The following is a 22,847-nucleotide window of genomic DNA, read 5'->3' as shown; positions in this document are numbered from 1 at the left end:
CATAGAAGCTACGACGGCCAACTCATCTGCTCGGCTATTTTTTTCACGGCCAATCTGTTGGACCATTATTGCTTTGGAATTTCTTGATGTGTTCTCTCACTAGATCTTGGTATTTGGCAATTCTGTCATCTTTGGCTTCGTACTCTCCAGACACTTGGTTTACAACAAGTTGAGAGTTGCTGTAGACCATCAGCTCGGATGCGTGTAATTGGAGTGCGCTTTTAAGTCCGGCCAGCAGTGCTTCGTACTCAGCCTCGTTGTATGACACTGGAAATCTGAGCGTGATAGAGTGTTCAATGGTTAGACTGTCCGGCAAGATCAAAGCTATGCCTAGCCCGGTGCCATACCGATTTGAGGCGCCATCTACAAAAAGTTTTCACATTTCACCAATGGAAAGCTTCCAACATTCTGAGGGATCCGCGAAGGCCTGAAGGTTGAAGTGATCATGGTTGCTCGGCTGCTGTTGACAATTTCAACAGATACGTCTTCATCCCCCCTTGGCGATGCGGCGTCGAATCTAACAGGTTGATCTATTATTCCAAAATCCAACGTCGCATTGCTGGGCTGAAATACACCTCCGACTGAAGGATTTGCAGATGGGCGCGCAAGTTTCGCATCGCCAACATCACTCTGTTGTGCAATTTCCATTGTGCTTACCTCCTTCACCCCGGCTGCTGCGGTAAGATCCACCGGGCATACCGAGTGAATTCCAGGCGAGAATTCAGCAACAAAGTCGGCCAATGCTTGGGCTTTGATGGCGATACGGGGTTGAAACTTGACGTTGAATTGACCTAATTCGACTGCCCACTTTAGAATTCGGCCTGAGAAATCAGCCCGCTCAAATAAGGCTTTCAGGGGGAATTCGGTCAACACCACGATTGTGTGAGCATGAAAGTAGTGCGCCAATTTCCTGGAGGCCATCATTAGTGCCAAAGCAAGTTTTTCCAGCGGCAAGTACCTCGACTCTCCTGATAGCAAGGTTTTGCTCACGTAAAAGATCGGGAGATGTTGGATGCCTTCTGCCCGGACAAGCACCGCACTAACTGCATGTTGAGAAACAACCAGATAAAGGTAGAGTTCTTCACCGAGCTTGGGAGTCACCAAGAGTGGGAGAAAAGACAAATACGTCTTGAGCTTGGCCAAGGCCTTGTCACATTCTTCGTCCCATGAAAACTTGGACTTCAAGGCTCGAAAGAAAGGGCGACAATGATCTGATGACCGACTTATCAATCGGTTAAGCGCGGCTGCCATATCGGCAAGATGTTGCACGTCCTTTGCCGAGTTGGGCTGCTTCAATTCTTGTATGGCTCTGATTTTTGAGGGGTCCGCTTCGATGCCTCAGTTGGTGACTGGGAAGCCCAGGAATTTCCCAGATCCCACGCCGAAGGCACACTTTGACGCATTCAGGCGAAGCTTGTGTCGTTTAAAAACGGTGAACATCTTGGCTAGGTCGGACAAGTGGTCGGCCTACTACTTGCTCTTGACCACCATGTCGTCGACGTAGGCCTCCATCGTGTGGCCTAGCAGTGGGGCGAACATCTCGGTCACCATCCTCTGGAAAGTCGCCCTAGCGTTTTTCAAACCAAAATACATGACTCTATAGCAGAACAAATCCCCTTGGGGTCGTGAAAGAGGTTATCTCGCGGTCGGGTGCATGCATGGCGATCTGGTGATAACCGCGATAGGAATCTAAGAAACTGAGCCGGTTGTGTTCGGCTGTAAGATCCACTAGCTAGTCTATTCTGGGCAGTGGAAAGCTATCTTTAGAGCAAGCTCGGTTGACCGTCTTGTAATCAACGCAAACTCTCCACTTTCTATTTTTCTTGGGTACTACGACCGTGTTCGAAACCCACCGAGGGTAGTACACTTCCTGGATTGCCCTAGCTTCGAGCCGGTTCTTGACTTCCTCCGTGACTACCTCGGCGTGATGAAGGACTGATCTCCTCATTCTTTGAATGACAAGATGAGCATCCAGGAAGACATTGAGTTAGTGGCAAATAAAGCTTGGATCAATGCCTGGTATGTCCTATGGCGTCCATGCAAATACTTCGATGTTCGCTACCAAGAACTCCACCATCTCGGTCCTTTCTTGGGCGGTCAGGCTAGATCCCAACAAAAAAAATTTGTCAGGATTCTCTGTGCCGATCCGCACCTCCACCAACTTTTCAACAGCCTTTTCCTCGGCCCTAGTGCCCACATCATCTAGAACATTTTGGTCTTTCGGACCTTCGATCATTTGCGCGAAGCCTTTGGCTGCTCGGCTCCCATTCACTGCCATGAAACACTGTTTCACCATGACTTGATCGCCCCAAATCTCCTCAACTTCCCCCGTAGCCGAGGGTAACCTCATAACCTGGTGGTAGGTCGATGTCACTGCCTGCATGGCGTGAAGCCATCCCCTACCAAGGATCAAATTGTATGTGGACGGAACCTTCAACACCAAGAATTCCACCTGCTTGACTACGGATCCGGCTTTAACCGACAGGATTATCTTTCCCATTAGCCACTCCGGTTGTTAGTTAAAACCAACCAGTGGTGAAGCTGCCGAAACCAAGTCTGTATCTCAGAGTTTGAGCTACTTGAAGGCGTCGTAGTACATGATCTTGACCAATTTGCCTTGGCCGATCAAGATGCGCTAAACATCGAAGTCCCTGACGTGAAAGGTGACCACCAGGGCATCATTGTGCGCATTTGAATGTGCTAGAGATCCCTGTTTAAGAAGCTAAGAACATTTTTCTCCTCAGTCTTGCCTCATTTGATCGCGGGCTGGACTGACAAAAATTCCCTCGTATGTTTCACTTTTTTGATTATCCCTTGGAGCTCGCATACCCTCGCCGGCTCCACTATACCATGGATCACGTTGACCACTCCTTGGGGCGGTGCCTCTAGGTCGTCCAAACCACTTAGTTCAGCCGATGTGTGGTGTGCGGCCCTGACGCCCCCATCAATGTAACGGTCAAAGTGACTGGCATCGACTAACTCCTCTAAGTTTTGCTTTAGGGGCAAGCAGTCCTCCGTCCGGTGCCCTTACTCCCTATGAAATGTGCAGTGGTACCGCGGATTGAATCCCTTTTGCGCGTCGCCTAACTTAGCGGGAAACTGGACTTAAACCTCGTCGCAGATTTCACTAAGCATGCAGTAGATTGAAATCTTAAAAACCGTGGTGATGCCCGTCTGAGCATTCAACTTTCTGTTTGCATCTGCTGTTTCATCGCGGGGATAATCTGTTCGGTCGTTGCAACGACCTTTACCCCAGTTCCTACGATCCGGACCCCGGTCTGATGCCCTTGCGCGATCATGTGGACGGTTTGTCTCCTGTCTGACCTCGTGGACTTTTCTAGCCACCCACTTGTTCGTTGCCACCTGATTTGTCTTCGCGGTGGATGACGTTGCATCGTCCTTTATACGGATTCACTCATTGATACGCTGCATCAACAGCTCCATGGAAGTCGGTTGGTTCATCGTGAGCGAGTCCCTCAGTCTATGTCCGGCCGGGAGATCACGCTTATATTGAGTGATTGCTAGGTTGGTCGAGCAATCTAGGATCTCGTTGAATATTTCCCAATACCAGGCATTGTACGCTTTGAGAGAGTCGTCTGACACCATCTTGACGCTCAGGAGGTGGTCAACTTCCTTTGTCGTTTTAGTGTTAGTTTTGAATCGAGTCACGAATGCTTCCACCAATTGCTGCCACCTTTAGAGGCTTTCCTTCGGAAGCCTCTCAAACCACTTCAATCCCAACTCGCCCAAACTTGATGAGAAAATAAGGCACATGAGAGCATCATTACGCCTATATCCAGCTATAACCTGCCGGAAGTGGCTTACATGCATGTACAAATCGGTTTTTCCGTTATAAAGCATAAATTTGGGCTGGTGCAAGCTCGCTAGAAGTGGTGTGGTCTCTATCTCAAAGAAGAAGGGGGTGGCGCTCAGCCTTGCTAAATCTTTATCCAAAAGGATAGGCACGATTGAGCGGGGCGACGACATTATGACTTCTTCACTAGCGCGACCTCCGTAGGATAATGGCTGGAGCGCTGGCACCCTTTGAACATCCCGTCGGTGCACTCGTTCTTTTAAGTCGTCCCTCAAGTCCTCCGAACGGGCGGAGTAGGAATATCTCGATGTCGTCGGCGGACGAAAGGGACGGTAACTACTATCTTGCGCACAAGACTTCTCTCCAGGCGGGTCTGCGTCTCCAACCGCATAGTTTCTGGTGATGGAAAGGGAGGGCGTGTTTCGTTGGTTCTGGCTGCCTGAGCGGCGGGGTTGGGTGTGCGCTCATTGTGGTCACCCACTCCAGCAACACCCTTCCCTTTGACTTGCCATTTGAGAGCTTCCATCTCTACAGCCATTCTCTGGATGACGGCGACTTGGTCCCTCAACTTGTGCTCCAAGCGTTGAGTATGCAACTCTCTTCGCTGCCGGTGTCCTTCTGGACTACGCGACTGACCAATGCTCCTAGCGCGCTTATCTCGCGCATCTCTGGGAAGTCCTCCTAGTGAGGTCTCCAATCCGCCATGTTCGGAACGGCGGGAAGTCCGTCTCTCCGTCGGACTAACTCTGGGGTAATACCGTCGATGGCAGACAATGGTACTTCGTCGTTGTTTGCCATGGAAGGTGATCCGATGAGCTTCGAGGGCAAGGTTGTGTCTGCTCAAGCTTCCCACAGACAGCGCCAATTGTACGGGGGCCAAATATCTGTAACTTTCCGTACTCCTCGCGTCCAGGCTGTGCCTTCCTTTGATCGACCTACGGTGCGTTGCCAAAAAACCTTTTCGACGGTCAAGTTAGCATGTATTCAGAGAGAGAAGAGAGAGAAGACCATGTGTTTATGTTTCTCTCACCAAAAGATGTTCCACGCCCAGCATGAGGGGCGCAGTCACGCTTATATACCTTCTGCGCGTGCCTCTGCGTCCATTCGCCTTTTGATGCGTGGACCTGCTCTCCTATCCCACTTTCCCACGTGTCAGCGCAAATACAACTAAACACCACCTAACCAAACTACCAAACGACATTGGCGTGAACGGACAGCCTGGCAGCACTACCCCATCTTCCTACGACCGTATTACTTCCGAGACATGTAACGCTCCTAGCCGAGCTCCATTATGACCGAGCTTAGTAGCCCTCCGTTATGACTGAGCTCTTGCTCTGTTGGGCTGGTCTACAGAGGATCTTGCACACTGATCTCAGCGAGCAAACCATGCGAACTAAGCTCTTTCTCGGTTATGCCAATCCGCGAAGGATCTTACACGCCGATCTCAACGAGCAAACAACGTGAACCGGGCTAGCAGAGAAGTTATCCCGGCCAAATCGGACCTGGGCTTTAACCAAGCGAACTGCCCCTGGATTGGCCTAGCCCAGCTCGACCCAAACATGCTCGGACCAATTTTAGCCCAGTCATTACCGCGGCCCAAAGCCAGATTGTGAAATATCCCTCTCAATTGCCCCTTAATTCCATCCGCGCTAGCGTGACTGGGATTACATGCTCCGGCGGGGGTCGTTCCTCTGCTCGGCCTTATACCGCAAAACATTCACTGCACTAAGTCCCACACTCGGTTTCTTCACTTGCTCGTTCGGCGCCTCGACTTACCAACCTGTCTTTTCAGTACTGACGCCGCCGTCATTACAGACGCGTGTCATCTATCCATTGGCCTCGAATAGCGAACCCAGCCGCCTTTCGCTGCCTCTTCACATTCAAATTTTGGTGCTTCTCTTTCCCTTCTTATACCTGTCGTCCTACCTTTCATTCCCACTCTTGTTCTGTTTATCTTCAGCTTCAAAACCACCTTGCGATCAAGAGCTCTCGCCCTCACTCATTGTATTGAGATTGGAGCATCCCCACAAGCCCATTCCACACTTTCGCCATCGTTGGGGGCCCCATCCCATTGTTTCAAGCCACTGTCCGAGCCCTAACCTAGTTGAGTCTAGGGCATAAAGACAGTAGGTTTTAGGACTTCGAATGGAGTTAGCCTAGGATGTGACCCCAAAAACCATTTCTAACCCTTTTTCCTCAACTGTTCATTATCTTCTGTAATGAACACGCGAGGATCTAGGACAGACTAAGCTTTATGTCATCGTTCGATCCAAAATCATAAGTGAACCGAGCTAGTTCCAAGTTTGTAGGACTTAGGTGAGAATCGAGTTAAGAAAGCACTAGGACGCTCGACTGGGCTAATACCTGGTCCACTCAGAGCAACCGACCTGTGGATCTCACCTAATTGGAACGAGGTGCTGTTGCGCTCAAAGTGACCGGGTAGAGCTCAAGCTCATTTGCACGACTGCGCCATCGCTTACACATGGCTTTTAACTGCAGAGTCCTAGGGGACTAGACACCAACACAAGGGCTCTCAAAGACCGAGCAAACGCCGTGCAAAATTTAATCAAACTAACATTGCCGAGATGAACAAGCCAGTCACTCATGGGCGCTACCATTTCCTTGTAGACGCGTAGGGTGCCCTTGCCGTGTTTCGCGAGGAGTACGGCGTCCCCGTCAACGTACACCTGGAGCTCGGCGAAGAGGGTATAAATCCATGGGGTAGATTAGAATCTTGCCCCTTCACCATACTGAGCATGATCGAGGGCGGGTTGCGTTTCCCGATACAACTCCTCATGTGCGAATTCTTAAGAAGAACCGGGCTAGCACCCACCCAAGTATCTACCAACATATACCGAATTATAAATGGCGTGGCCGAGCTAAACAATTGCCTTGGTTTAAACCTGGGCCTAGCCAAGATCTTGCGTTAATACATGCTCGGTCGAATAAAAGACGGCTTCAACTATTATCTAAAAATAAGGCCGGGGAGGGAAAGATTAGTGACCGACACGCCAGATAAAAACATGAACGACGATGATTTTTTCTAGGTGATCGATAACTACGAGACAGCTGACGTGCCCAGTTGGTAAATCAGCAAGAACTGTGGTTTATCTTGTAAGCTTATCTTCCCAACTGATCTCTTTTACATAGATTGTTCGCGCCGAGCTAATTATTTTTTCTTTCTTCTTATTTTGCAGCTATTGAAGAACTGTAAGCAAACTACCAATATCCCAACGAGGAAGCGATCAGGACTGTGCTGAGATACCGGCACCGAGACTACCACGATCTCCCTGGCCATGTCCCCTCCTACCACTATTCAGCGTCGCGTAGGAGTAAGGTCACAGACTTTCCCTGGCTCCATCTCTCCCTCCTGACCCAAGTCTACCAGACGTGCCCCTTATACGGCTGACCGAGGAAGAAGAAATGGCACAAAGGAGTAGGATTAAGAACTTGATTACTGCTACCTCTGCTGAGATTCTGAGCATGCCACCTCCGGCACCCTTCGTCGGCCAAAGCTCGGGTAGTGTGATCGCTCTGGCTTGCACGACTGCTGTCTTCAAGCCCCGCCGAGCTAGTAAGAGAGCCCGGTCTGCTGACCCCTCAGCCAAGCTTGTTGCCGAACTGAGTACTAAACATGCAACGCAGAAGGCCGAGTCGGCTGCACCGTGGAGACCGGAGTTCAAACATCGGGGCAAAGAAATCCCGGCCACCGCATCTGTGAAGGGTAACAAGGAGCACCTCCTTGTCTTTAACCTGTCGAAGGCATTGCTTTTACCAAGGGACGTAACCGAGAGCAAACTTGCTCTTGACACCCAGCTCATTAAATCCGCAATCAAGTCCATGACTAGGGTATGTTTTCGAAATCTTCCCAAGTCTTTGCTCAATTAGTTTTCTTATTTCAGCTAACATCTTTCTTGTTACATGCCATCCAGAAACTGCACATGGTCATGGACCGAATTACGAACCTGTGCCACAAAGTCACCGAGCTAAACAACGCCGATAAAAACGTAGCCGCTGAGCTTGGCCGGGCTAAGGCTTCACTCAAAATGGCCAACGCTGACAATGCTAGGCTTCTTGGCCAGGTCGGCAGGGCCGAGCAAGAGAGGGATGAGCTGAAGGCCCAATTCGCAGCCGAAAAACAAGCGAAGCAGGCCGCCGTGGATGAGGCAAACAATCTCAGTTTCAAGGAGGCCGAGGACAACTACACCAAGCAAGTTAATGCCACCAAAGACATCTATTTCCAATCCGGTTAGAAGGCCGCTTGCGAAAAACTCAGCCAAGGATCTAAAACCGAGGTGTTCGTTTCTCCTCCTCCCACCTTCCTGCCGGTCTACCTGATTTCTTATGCCAATGAAGTCTTCAACGCTTTGCAAACAGAGGCGGAAAAAGAGGCCGAGGACGAGGGTCGGTGAAAAGGAAAAAGGCTGCTGTTGTAGACCTAAAGGCTGCGACCGAAGGAGCCGGGGATGAGTTTGCCGTCCTCTCCCCGTTAGCGTAGTTTAGACTTGTCTTTTTTGATTTTTTTTTGAATTCCTGTAACTGGGCTACAAGCCCCACCATATGTACTAAATTTTCCAATCAATGAAAAGTTCCCATTTCGCTTATACTCTTGCAATGTTTGACGTAGTTTTTTTTTTAACCGCACTATTCTTGCCCGGCGTGTTACAAATTGATTGGACCGAGAAAATTATCTCGGCCTTTAAAGAAAAATGAAAATTATCTAGAGTTGAACAAATCATCAACTCTTTTAACCGAGGTAAAATATCTCGACTAAATTGCTAGGGTTGAGCAAATCACTAACTCTTCTAGCCGGGATAAAACATCTCAGCTATATAACTGGAGTTGAGAAAATCACCAACTCCATTAGCCGGGATAAAACACCACGACTAATTTACTTGAATCAAAACATCAACACCTTCAGCCGGGATAGAGCATCTCAGCTAATATACTCAAGTTAAGCAAAACAACAACTCTTCTAGCCGGAATATGACATATCGGCTAAAACTCTAGAGTTGAGCAAATCATGAACTCTACGAGCCGGGGAACAACACCTCGACTATAATCCTAGAGTTGAGCAGATCATCAACTCCTTTAGCCGAGATAAAACGCCACGGGTAATATACTCAATTTGAACAAAACGTCAACTCTTCTAGCTGGGGTGAAGCATCTCGGCTAAATCCTCAGAGTTGAACAAATCATCAATCCTTTTAGCCGGGGTAAATCATCGCGGCTAAAATCTCAGAGTTGAGAAAATCATCAACCCTTTTAGCCAGGGCAAATCATCTCGGTTAAAACCCTAGAGTTGAGCAAATCATCAACCTTTTTAGCCGGGGTAAATCATCTTGGCTTTAGAGGCGGTTGCCCTTCGTTCACTACATTACTTCAAACACAACAAACTTCCTAAGCAGAAATAGTTCATTTCGATTACATTGGCAAATGGAGTATTACATTCAGAAATAAAGGGAAAACTTGTCCCTTCACAAAAAATCACACACAAAAGATAAAGACTAAAAATAGTACAGCTTGAGGTTGGCCGCATTCCATGGCCGGGGTACGCTTTTGCCATCCAAGTCCTCTAAGTGGCATGCCCCATTGCCCGCCAGATCGATTTTCCTGTAAGGCCCTTCCCTGTTTTCCCCAAGCTTGCCTTTCCCCGGCACCAGTGTGTTGCCCATCACCTTCCTTAAAACCCAGTCCATGATTTTGAGCAGTCTGGGGTTGTAGACGTGCCCGAACGTCTCGGCTCCACACGCGGGTAGGCGCGAAAATCCGTTTTGTTCATTAGCATACTACAGTTCGGACTCAATGTCACGGTTCTGAATCTAATCTTGTATAGTGCAATGCAAGACTGATAAATCACCAAAGAGTCCAAATCTAGCAAATCGTTTTGAAAAACTAATTTTAATGAAGAAGTGCCAAACATGGACTGCTTTGCCAGATACAGAGTCGCCACCTAAATATTTTTTTATTTTTGGGGAAATTTAGGAAACCCTGACTCGTTGCCTAAGGCCACATGTCCGTCATCACCAAAGTTGCCTTGGCTCGGGAACTTGGGTACGAGAGGGGAAGGTCATGCAATAAGCACCCCCGCTCGCTTGATCAAAGATCGATCTTTACTAACATAATATCTTTTTTTTGAAAACACATGTATTCTTATTCCGGTTATTAGCTAGAATTACTATGTGATGCGCACAACACGCAAGTATAGACTAGATCGCCTAAGTTGGAACAAAACATTTCATGTTTGTTTGAAAATGGTTTGAAGGTGCTACTCATAAGTAGGCTAAGACGTGGATTTGTCACCCTCAAGTGGGCTTAAAACTCGCGTTTCAATGAATTGTTCCAATTCAAGTAATCCAACCTTCACCCACAGGCATTCAGGCAGTTATATCAGTTAAGCAAATAGCCTCATGGCAAGCATGCTATCATGACAACACTTACACTCATGCAAAGATGCTAAAGCGTAAAAGCTTACCTAGTACTCCGAGCCAAAACAATAGCTAGTTAGTAATCAATGCATGATCCTAGCTATGTTAAGACGGCTAATACAACACATGCAAAATGTAACTAAAAAAAGGCTCGGCTATTTTAAGATGGCATATGAGATGCAACTTGATAATCATGTATTCAAATAGGAATTGAAACACAATGCAGTTAGTATGATGTGCCGAGCCCAGTGCATGCAAGACAAATGAATGGATGCAAACATGCGGGCATAGGAATGCTAATTGAAACATGACCTAGAACTAACCATCGTAAGCGGTTAAGTAAAAGGGAGAAAGACGTGGGGTTGGAAGACATTAACACACTCACACACACTTATTACAAAATTTGCCCTCTCGATAGAGGGTCCGAATGAAAGCTAAGCTAATCTAAGCTAAGATAAGCAATTAATCTAATTTAAGCTAATTAGACTAATTATTACACTACCAAATTGAATAATAAGCAATCTACTTACTAATTATTACATCACTTAACTAATTAACAAATTAATTAATTACAAATTGATACTAACTAACAAGTAAGCATTAAACTAAGCTGCTCCAGCTCTGTTCGAAGAAGAAGAGGATGCATGCTTGGTTGCCGCCCCGAAAAGCTCTCCGGTTGCTCTCTTGAGGCTCTGTCTGCAGGGTGTCCTTGAGAACTAGCTGCTGGATCTCATCAAAATAGTGTTGAGGAGTACACCAGTGGCCTGCCGGCCATGAGGAGCTGCTGCCAACCCTCCTGCCGGCCAGAGATACACACTGTCGGCCATCAACAATGCACTGCCGGCCAACAATAAGGGGGTGCCGGCCACTGGTGTGCTGTGACACCAAGCTGCAGCAGAGCACAAAATAGAGAAAATTGAGGGTCTCCCAAGGGTATGTACGCACTATGCCACTCCATATCACCTCAAAACATCAAGGGAGAGGCATAATCTCGATGCATGATGGCCAAAGATCCAACATTTGCAAATTTCGATAAATGCATGACAAATAAGACACCAAGACCATCTCCTTATCATGAGGAATCAAAGAAAATGGAGACCAAGGGCGATTGGCTCATTTCATCACTTCAAGTATGAAAGGAACCAATCTTCCTCGCATTCAATACGACGTCCGATTGAACGCAATGCAAAACATGCAAACAATATGACATGCATACAACATGCTAATCATGGCATGAAATGCACTACTCTAACATGCAAGCCTTCATGCAAAACATGTTAAGGGGCCAAGAACACCAAGGCTGGTGAAGAGGATGACACTATAAGCATGCACCACAATGCTCAAACATCCAAACCAGCCCCAAATAGAGTTACACCATGCCCAAAACAGTGGCAAAACATGCTAAGATAGAAGCTCAAAGGACTATACAAACATGCATGCATATTAGCCTAAGCTTAAGGCACAAAACACAACTCTCCAAAGGCATTGAAAGAGTGAAACATGGAATATAGTGGCATGTATTCCAGCACTGAAATGGCATGCAAAATGACTTGGAATCATGCAAACAACCCATGTAATGCATGTTGAAAGGCTCAAGCATCAAAGCTAGTGAAGTGTATTACACTAGAGGCATGCAAGACAATGCTCAAATGGCCAAATATGCCCCAAACAAACCTTATGCAGGCCAAAACAATAGCCAAAATGGACCGAGATGATGACTTGAAAGGCAAGAAAATGAGGCTCATGCAATGGCTCACAAATAAGGCATAAAGGCACAACTCTTAAGAGCACTTAAAGAGTGGAAAATATGGAAGTTCAATAACACTATATGCTTTGAAATATCATTCTAAATGATGCCAAAACATGCAAATGCCTCAAGTTAAGCATGCAAGATTCCTCAAAACTCAAGGCTAATCAAAGCTTTTGCGCTACAAGCATGCATGACAAGCATCATTCGACCAAGGAGCCTCAAAACAGAGCTAAAACATGTTAAAACATGAGTGAGTAATTGCTGGAATAGAGTCAAAACATGCTAGAATAATGGATCAAAGTATAGAGCATGTTAGGCTAGCAAGGCAAAATTACACTACAAGTGTATGAGCCACTCAAGAGACATCCAAACCAGCTAAAAACAGAGTCATGCCAGACCTAAAAACTCACAAAAACAAGCTCACACCATGCCTCAAGAGAATAGAGATACATGCTCATTTGATAGGCAAATAATACAAGCAAAAAAAACAAGAAGAGATGGGATCACCCCCTCTGATTTAAGGCCTCAAAACCACATGCCTACCACTAAAAATCCATTGGATTTCCGCAGCTAAAAGGCCAAATATAGACTAACTCAAAGGCCTTAAGACATGGCACAAAATAAGGCCAAATAAGGCACACAAGAGGGTAGAACACCCTCAACACCAAAGAGGCCTTAAACAATCATCAAAAGCACTTAAAAATAGAACTTTTTTTAGTTGAAAGCAAGGCCTAAAACAATATGCAAGGATGGCCAATATGGTATACAAACAAAACCTTAAAAGGGGAATACACTCACCCTTTAAGCACAACTTCGAAACTAGCAATCTCTGAGGCCAAAAACCAACTTTCAGAGCTCAAATAAAACTCCCAAGAACCTTAGCTCAAAGATGGTGGTGTATCACTATGTGTTGTAGTGCAAAAGTGAGAGGAAAATGCACTTTAAGGCACAAACAAACACAATATATAGAGAGAGAGAGAAAGAGAGATATAAAGAGAGAGATATAGGGCTTGTTTGGTTTGTTTTGGGGAGAGTTTTTTTTGAAAAAAAATTGGGAGAGTTGTTTTAGAAATTTTTTTGGTTTGTTTGGTTGTATATTATGAAAGTAGTTTCGGAGTTTGGGAGTTTGGGATGATTTGATATTTTGTTGTAATTGAGTAGATGTGTGTGAGAGAAAAAATGATTGAGAAGGAGAGAGGAGAGAGAAAAAGTGATTGATTGATGTGTAAGAGAGAGAAAGTGATTTTGGAAATTTTTTTGAGAAAAATGTCAAACTAAACAATTTTTTGGAAATTTTTTTCTAAAACTCATCTCTAAAACTCAAACCAAACATACCCATATTTTCTCCAAAGTTGCTGAACCTCTGTAAGGGAGGAGGAGCCTCTCCTTATATAGAGGAATGCAATGCAAAGCTTGTTAAACAAGCTTGAAAAGGGTTTCATCCCTCCATACACGTGTACGGAGAAGGGATGAGTGAAAACCAGCTGGCTCAAAAGGTCTGGAGTGAAATCTGCTGCGGCAAGGTGTTCTGCCGGCCATCAGTGGTGGCCAGCAGTGCCTTATTGATGGTCAGCAGGCTTCATCAATGGCAGGTAGGGACAAATGCATGGCCGGCAGTGACAGAGAGTGGCCGACAGTGCACCATGTGAAGCATGCTGAAAGGACCAACACATGGTCCAAGAATGGGGCAGAAAGGATACAGTTCTCATTGGCCACTCTGGTTATGAGTTCAAACCAACCAGTGTCGAAGTTGCCGGAGCCAAGTCCGTATCTCGAAATCTGAGTTGCTTGAAGGCGTCGTGGTACATGATCTCGACCAAGCTGCCTTGGTCGATCAAGATGTGCTTAACATCGAAGTCCTTGACGCGAAGGGTGACCACCAGGGCGTCATTGTGCAGTGTTTGAATGCGCTCAAGATTGCTGCTTGAGAAACTAAGCACATTTTTCTCCTCGGTCTTACCTCTTTTGATCGCGGGCTGGACTGACAAAACTTCCCTCATATGTTCTGCTTTTTTGATCATCCTTCAGAGCTCGCATACCCGCGCCGGCTCTACTATATCGTGGATCACGTTGACCATTTCTTTGGGGGGGTGCCTCTAGGTCATCCAAACCACTTGGCTCAGCTGGTGCGTGGTGTGTGGCCCTGACGCCCCCATCGATGTAATAGTCCAAGTGATCGGTAGCGACTAACTCCTCCAAGTGTTGCTTCAGGGGCAAGCAGTCCTCCATCTAGTGCCCTCGCTCCCTATGAAATGTGCAGCGGTACCGCGGATTGAAGCCCTTTTGCACGTCACCTAACTTAGCGGGAAACCGAACGTAAACCTCGTTGTGAATTTCACTAAGTATGCAGTAGATTGGAATCTTAAAAACCGTGGTGATGTCCGTCTGAGCGTTCTACTTTCTGTTGCATCTGCTGCCTTATCGCGCGGATAATTTGTTCGGTCGTTGTGGGACCTTTACCCCGATTCCTATGATCCGAACCATGGTCTGATTCCCTTGCGCGATCATGTGGACGGTTTGTCTCATGTCCGACCGCATGGACTTTTCCAGCCACCCTCTTATCCGTTGTCACCTAATTTTTCTTTGCAGTGGACACCGTCGCATTGTCCTCTACATGGATGTGCTCATTGATGCCCTGCATCAAAAGCTCCATGGAAGTCGGTTGGTTTATCATGAGCGAGTCCCTCAGTCTATGTCCGATCGGGAGACCGTGCTTATATTGGGTGATTTCCAGGTTGGTTGGGCAATCTAGGATCTCATTGAATGTTTCCCAATATTTGGTGTTGTACGCTTTGAGAGAGTCGTCTGACTCCATCTTGGCGCTCAGGAGGTGGTTAATTTCCTTTGGCGTTTTAGTGTTGGTTTTGAATTGAGTCACGAATGCTTCTGCTAACTGCTGCCACCTTTCGATGCTTTCCTCCAGAAGCCTCTCAAACCACTTCAAGCCCAACTCGCTCAAACTCGATGGGAAAATAAGGCACATGAGAGCGTTATTACGCCTATATCCAGCCATAACTTGCCGGAAGTGGCTTACATGCATGTACGGATTGGTTTTTCCGTCATAAAGCGTAAATTTGGACTGGTGAAAGCCCATTGGGAGCGGTGTGGTCTCTATCTCAAAGGAGAAGAGGGTGGCGCTCAGCCATGCTAAATCTTTGTCCAAAGGGACAGACACGACTGAGCGGGGCAGCGACATTATGACTTCTTCACTAGCACGACCTCCATAGGATAACCGCTGGAGCGCCGGCACCCTTTGAATCTCTTGTCAGCGCGCTCGTTCTTTCAAGACGTCCCTCAAGTCCTTCGAATGGGCGGAGTAGGAATATCTCGATGTCATCGACGGACGTGAGGAATGGTAACTACTATCTTGCGCGCAAGACTTCTCTGCAGGCGGGTCTGAGTCTCTAACCCCATAGCTTCTAGCGATGGAAAAGGAGCACGTGTGCCGTTGGTTCTGGCTGCTTGAGCGGCGGGGTTGGGTGTGCTCACTGTAGTCACCCACTCCTGCAACACCCTTCTCTTTGACTTGCCGTTTGAGAGCTTCCATCTCAGCCGCCATTCTCTGGATGACGACATCTTGGTCCCTCAACTTGTGCTCCAAGCGTTGAGCGTACAACTCTCTTCGCCGCTAGTGTCCGTCTGGACTCCGCGAGTGACCATTGCTCCTAGCGCGCTTATCTCACACATTTCTAGGAAGTCCTCCTGGTGAGGTCTTCAGGCCCGCCATGTTCGGAACGGTAGGAAATCCGTCACTCCGTCAGACTGACTCTAGGGTAATACCGTCGATGGTAGACAATGGTACTTCGTCGTTGTTTGCCATAGAAAGTGATCCGATGAGCTTGGAGGGCAAGGTTGTGTCTGCTCAAGCTTTCCATAGACGGTGCCAATTGTACGGGGGCCAAATATCTATAACCTTCCATACTCCTCGCGTCCAAGCTGCGCCTTCCTCCGATCGACCTGCGAACACAACAAAGGTAAGCTACCCGGCGGTGCGTTGCCGGAAAACCCCTCCGACGGTCAAGTCAGCATGCACTCAGAGAGAGAAGACCTTGTGTTTGTGTTTCTCTCACCAGAAGATGTTCCATGCCCAGCATGGGGGCGCAGTCACGCTTATATACCTTCTGCGCGTGCCTTTGCATCCATTCGCCTTTTGACGTGTGAACCTGTTCTCCTATCCCACTTTCCCACGTGTCAGCGCAGATACAGCTAAACGCCACCTAACCAAACTTCCAAATGGCGTTGGCGCGAACGGACAGCCCGGCAGCGCTACCCCATCTTCCTACGACTGTATTACTTTCGAGACAAGCAATGCTCCTAGCCGAGCTCCGTTATGGCCGAGCTTAGCAGCCTTCCGTTATGACCGAGCTCTTGTTCAGTTGGGCCGGTCTGCGATGGATCTTGCCCGTCGATCTCAATGAACAAACAACGTGAACCGGGCTGGCAGAGAAGTTATCCCGACCAAATCGGACCTGGGCTTTAACCGAGCGAACTGCCCCTGGATTGGCCCAGCCCAGCTCGGCTCAAACATGCTCGGACCAATTTTAGCCCGGTTATTACCATGGCCCAAAGCCAGATTATGAAATCTCCCTCTCATTGGCTAATTTTAAAAAAAAAAAAAAAAAAAGGCATATCAATCCAAAAATTCGAAAAAAATAGACTAAAAGGATCTCCTAGAATAACTCACCAAGTCAATGGGACTTGCATGTCTATAAGAAAATTCATAGAACTTTTTAGTATACAAGTTTTTGAAATGTGATTTCCAAGTAATTTTTATTAAAAAAATTTCTATTGATTAACTCTAATTTAACAATAACAATAAATTCTAATTATTCCATAAATTATGACTTTTAAAAGAAAAGTATGCTCAACTATTTCAAAATTTTAATTTGTATGCCACTATATAAAATCAATTTACTAAAATCTAATTATTTCATAATTTATGATTTTTAAAATATACATATATTAGTATAATACCCTAGCTATGCACGGACATAAATAAATAATTTTAAAATTAAATGATAACAGAGTGCAACCCCCGTATAGTCACAAGCGGGATTCGAACCCGTGCTTCGGATTCCCTTCCTGAAGCTTCTAACCTAAGAACCATAACTTGGTAACCTTACCAAAAATAGATTAGAATCAATTAGATTTTAAACATTTTCATCAGCATTACATTGAAGATTTTTATTTTATTTTATTTTTTTTTAGCTGGTTAGATATTTTTTTGTGGTTATGTCATTAATGTGTATTCTAAGTTTTTAATAAGAAGTGCTTGTCATAATTAATTGATGAAAACTAAAGAAAATTAGAATAAATTACAAAGAGTACATTTAACTTAAAATAATACATTCCATCTTATGAGTTTTGTAATTTTAATTTCTCGTACGTCAAACTTCACCCGATGATATAGTTAAATATGACTAAATTTCTTTCTTACCTTTCTATATGGAAAATTTTTAAATTCCAAAATCATAAATATGGTTAGATGGACCAATTCTATGCCATGTGTATTTCTTAACATATAATTTTATTTTTTTAAAAAAAAAATTGTGAAGATCAATACTGTAAAGCTAGTAGTGCATTTCGGATGAAACATTCTTTTGCAATAACATATATGTAGATGTAGATATATCAAAATTTTATTTTTATTATGCAAAGTTACAATAAAATTATTTACACTTGTCCATTAGCTAAATATTCCCTTCCTATGCCTTTACCTTTCTCTTTATTCATCTTCTAAGAAGGGCAATTATGTTATTTATGCAAAAATTACATAGTCAGTTAAAAACATAGTATGTGATGTGAAAAAAGGAATGCGAATAGAGCTACCAAAAAAAATTAAAGTTACCTTGGCAAGTTAACGACTAAAGCTGACCATCGTTATTCTCTAATGGCAAAACAAAAAAAAAAAAAAAGAAGAAAAAAGTGGTAAACAAAGTAAACTATACAGTTTAGTTTTATTTTTTCAAAAGATGATTTGATTTTGGTTCTAAATAAATATAGAAATCAGTTGAATTAATTAAAGTTGTTGCAATGTTTTTTACTAATTAATTGATTTCTTGTTGATTGATAATTGTGATTTTTGGAATGAATAACCTAAGACATTGAATTTTATACAGTTTTGATTCATTTAGATACTTTCAACAATCTAGCTTTGGTTTATTTATTTTTTTAATAAATCCTACCAGTTCAAATTGACTCTAAAACCAAACTAAACATCCCAATATTTCATATTGGAGTAGACTGTACATAGTTAGAAAAATTGCATGATCCAGATATATGCATTTCAAACATATTCAAACTATCGAGCAAAATAACAAAATATCTCAAATTTATTCAAAAGTACGTTAGCACAACAAATAGGGGTGTTTTCTGACATTATTTTAATTTTATTATCAAACAATAAATAGCTGATTCTTCTTAAATGGAACACAAGACTTTGGATTAGTTTAAAATCAAACAATTATTAGATATAAAACAACTAAAGAAATTCAATTATACAATAAATAACATAATGAGAATTGAGGTGGAATGGTTTACTAACCAGTAACTTTGAAATAACTTTATTATCGAGTGACTATCTGAACTTGTAAGAAGTGTTTCTTGTTGTCTATGCTGTGTATGAGGCTTAACAATACATATGACTTTTTGATATTTTAGGGTTTTAGGGTGGGGATGAGTTAGAAAGTGAAAACAATTAATCATACTTTCAATATATATTTTTCAATGGAAGTCTTCCCATTATGGGATTGTCATTATTTTAGATGTCATGGAATATAATTAGGCCCATAAATTTGAATTTGGAAACGGATTGGTGTTTTTCCTTTTGAAAATCACAAAACATGGAATAATTATATTTTTTATGCTTAAATGATAGTCAGCCAATAAGTTTTTTTAACTATTTAAAATCAAAATAAATCAAGAAAATTTGTATGATGTTTTCTCATACAGCTCCTCATTGCAATGTCAATATGCTATAATATACAGTATAGATTTTTCCATTTAAAATTTAAAATTATGTGCTATATATATACTAACATTCAACCCATACTATTCACGGCTAAAAGTATATGATAATGATATATATTAATATTTTATAAATTTTTAGATTATAAAATATTATTTTATTTTTTAATTTTGAGATATATGATTAGGATATTTATTAACATTGTATGAATTTTTAGATCATAAAATTTAGAGCGGTATCTATTTTACCCTACGACCTAACTGAGGTCCAATTTGGATGAGCCCAATTTGAGTAATTTAAGTTCGTAAAATTTCGTACCCTTGAGTAATTTAAGGGAGTAAAATTTTATGGCCTTAGGTTTGGTCAAGACTAAAGGTTGTCTTTAGAATTGAGTTTTTAGTTTTTTTGTAAAAAGACATTAAAAGAAAAAGAGAGAACTTTTGATTTTTTTTGTAGTGCTTTTTAGTTTTTGGGGTGTAAAGCTTTTTATTATCCCGACGGCAAGCTATTTTTTTTGCAAGACCTCTCCTACAATATCATTACTGCAGTAGAGTTTAACGACCAAGATCGGAATTAAATAAAAAGCCAATTTCTCAAAATAGGTCTAAGATAAAAATTTATCAACTTAGATTAAATTCAATCAGTTTGAGTATGAATTATCACAATTTAAACATTCTGATTTTAAACTTAAATTTTGAATTACTGTCAAAAACCATGTATAGTACGGGTTTTACACTAATTCTTATATTAAGTAAAAGGGGTTTTCAACCAGAAGGGTTGTGATAATTCTAAATCCTCAAACTAAATTTTATAATTTTAAAATATTAAAAAAAAATCTATTGGTTAACTCAATTAACCATAACAATAAAACTCTAATTATTCTATAAATTACAATTTCTAAAAGGAAAGTATGCTCAACTATTTTAAAATTTAAATTTGTGTGTCACTATATATGGAAGCAATTCACTAAAATCTAATTATTTTACATTTTTAAATAATTAAAAAAATTTCTATTGGTTAACTCTAATTTAACCATAACAATAAGATTCCAATTATTCCATAAATTACAACTTCTAAAAAGAAAGTATGCTCTACTATTTAAAAATTTAAATTTGTATGCCACTATATATGGAATCAATTCACTAAACTCTAATTATAATCATAAAAATCTAGTTATTCCATAATTTGTTATTTTTAAAATATATATATATTTTTTTCATTTCAAAATTTAAAATTATATGCTATCTATAAAATTATGCAATTTTAATAGATGCTATATATTTTTGTGACAAATATTATATAATTTTTTAATAAAATTACAATAATATATGATTCAAAAATAAAGTATATATTTTAGTAGTAATATTATTATTTTTATATATTTTTATAAATAACAAATTATCATAACTGTACTAAAAATTTTTGTAATATGGTACCGAACGATTCTTATACTTGAAGATAGAAGTTGAACATATATACACATACTGATGGATGAATTGCAATCTAATCTATAAATGTGAATTAAATGGGTAACTATCTCCTCCACAAGTTGGCTTACAGGGTCGAGAGGGGTCATAAATAATTTCTCGGTCAACACACCATAAAAAAAGGGTAGCCATGGGCACACACAGAATACATAAATATTAGGCAACAGTGGTGCTACATACCACTAAAAAGGGATCACTAAGTTAGTTCTAATGAGCTGATAGTGTTGAAAATTAAAAAAAAAAAAAAAACAAAGAGTAAAACATCACATCAATTGGGGTTACAGTATTTTTAGAACTATTAGAGTTCATTATTTTAGAGGTCTTAAATAATGAGCTCTAATAGCTCATTTCAATAAAGAGCTCTAAAATAATGAGTTCTAATAGCTCTAAAAATATTGTAGCCCCAATTGATGTGATGTTTTACTCTTTGTTTTTTTTTTTTTTTTTTTAATTTTCAGCACTGCCAGCTCATTAGCTGGCTTAGTGATCCCTTTTTAGTGGTATGTAGCACCACTGATTTTCATATCTTTATTGAAATCTGAAGGAAAAAAAAAAAGACTAAAGATATAAAAAAAATAAAAAAATCACATATATATATTTTTTCATTTTTAGTAATTTTTAGCGCACATGCACAGGGAAATTAATAATTATGTTTTCATAAATTCAATGTTTTAATAATTTTAATTTATTTTTTAACTTTACATTGATTGCTTCGTTTAGGAACAGACTATTTTAGTAAATTTTTGATTTTTTGCAAAATATATATATACAGAAAAGTAGAAAGAGTAATATGACAACTTATAAAAACTTTTTAGCTAAAACTGAAGGTTGTCATGTGTTAATTTTTTCGTGCATAACATGAGTTATATGCTAATATTCATCTATATATATTAAGTAAAATGAAGTTTTCAACTTGAACGGCAGTAAGATTTCTAAACCCTCAAACTAAATTTTATAATTTTTTGATTTTTAAACAATTAAAAAAAAAATCTATTGGTTAACTCAATTAACCATAACAATAAAACTCTAATTATTCCATAAATTACGATTTCTAAAAAGAAAATATGCTCAACTATTTCAAAATTTAAATTTGTAGCCACACTATATATGGAAGCAATTCACTAAAATCAAATTATTTTACATTTTTAAATAATTAAAAAAAATTTATTGATTAACTCTAATTTAACTATAACAATAAAACTCTAATTATTCCATAATTATGACTTCTAAAACAAAAGTATCCCATTTCATATACTCAAGTGATTTGATAATAGATCACACCATGAAAAGGATTTCGTAATCACACTTGACTAGATTTTAAGCCAATTACTTTAGAACGAATAGTTTATTAAGATATCTTGAATTTTATGAACTTGTCATATTATTATGGTGGAATAATGTTTTTCGTTCAAAATAGGTACTATCAAATCTTGTGCCACATATGACACCAAGTTTGGCATTACTTTTATTTAATTATTTTTTTGTTTAAGGATTTAAATATAATGTATCTATCTAGTGTACTCCTACTTAATGAAGAAAGGAAGTAGTGATAATTACAATGAGTAATTGGTTATATATAGATATAAATTAAAAAAACACTTGACTAATACTGAGAGGGTAATTTATAAATAAATTGGGCCGAGTTAAAGTCTTCTTTGAAAGTTAGGCCACACGTCAGACCGTGATAAGAGCTACTGTAGCTCGGTCTAAAAGCTAACGAAGTTGGGCCAGGTGAAGTTCGGACCGAGCTATGGGCCGGGGTGTTTGGGCTTCGCAAGTTGGACCTCGTCCCTGTTAGCTCAGTCAGAGATTGCAGCAGTTAGCACGGTTTGAATAGACAACTGAGGTACAAGAGAATAAGGGCCGAGCTAGGTATTGCATATGAAGGCACCAGATTTAAGTATGACAATGGGCTAGTGTTAGCACGGTTATACTGTTGTTCAACCGTGGTAGTCATCTCACTTGGCTTGCAGTGATGAGACTCCTAGAAGTATTCTGCTAAGGAAAGCAGAGTCCTACTGCTATTGTGTAAACCATCTCACTTGGTTTTTAGTGAATAGGGTGTGTGATTCCTAGGAGGACTCTGAGTTGAGGAATAAGAGTCCTACTAGGATTGTGCCAGGAAGAAACCATAAAAGCTCATGACAGAACCTACGTACAGGTATCACAATTTTGACTCTCGAATACACTAAGCTATTTGTCTTTTTGCTGATTTAGGCATCGGAGAGGTATCCGGCACACACCCGCGGCTAGCTTACGTTTGTGTTTTCAAGGAGTGAGTTCAAGCTTGATCAACAGGATTATACGAGAAGATTATTCTGCGCTTGTACAATTGGCATCGTCTGTAGGAACTTCACAAGGAACAAAACCTCTTGATTAAGTTTACCGCTCCAGTTGGAAG

At 41.9% G+C, this 22,847-nt stretch overlaps 1 protein-coding gene across 1 annotated transcript; it reads right to left on the bottom strand.

The window, feature by feature from the left end:
• Positions 1 to 14,564: 14,564 nt before the first annotated feature.
• Positions 14,565 to 15,005, bottom strand: LOC114282779 (uncharacterized). The gene has a single exon (XM_028225526.1). It carries the CDS (start codon positions 15,003 to 15,005, stop codon positions 14,565 to 14,567), a length of 441 nt encoding a protein of 146 aa, XP_028081327.1.
• Positions 15,006 to 22,847: the final 7,842 nt, after the last annotated feature.

The sequence above is a fragment of the Camellia sinensis genome, chromosome 9 (assembly GCF_055761805.1).
Source record: "Camellia sinensis isolate YWXY chromosome 9, ASM5576180v1, whole genome shotgun sequence".
Lineage (NCBI taxonomy): Eukaryota > Viridiplantae > Streptophyta > Magnoliopsida > Ericales > Theaceae > Camellia > Camellia sinensis.
This window is presented reverse-complemented; position numbering and strand designations above follow the sequence as displayed.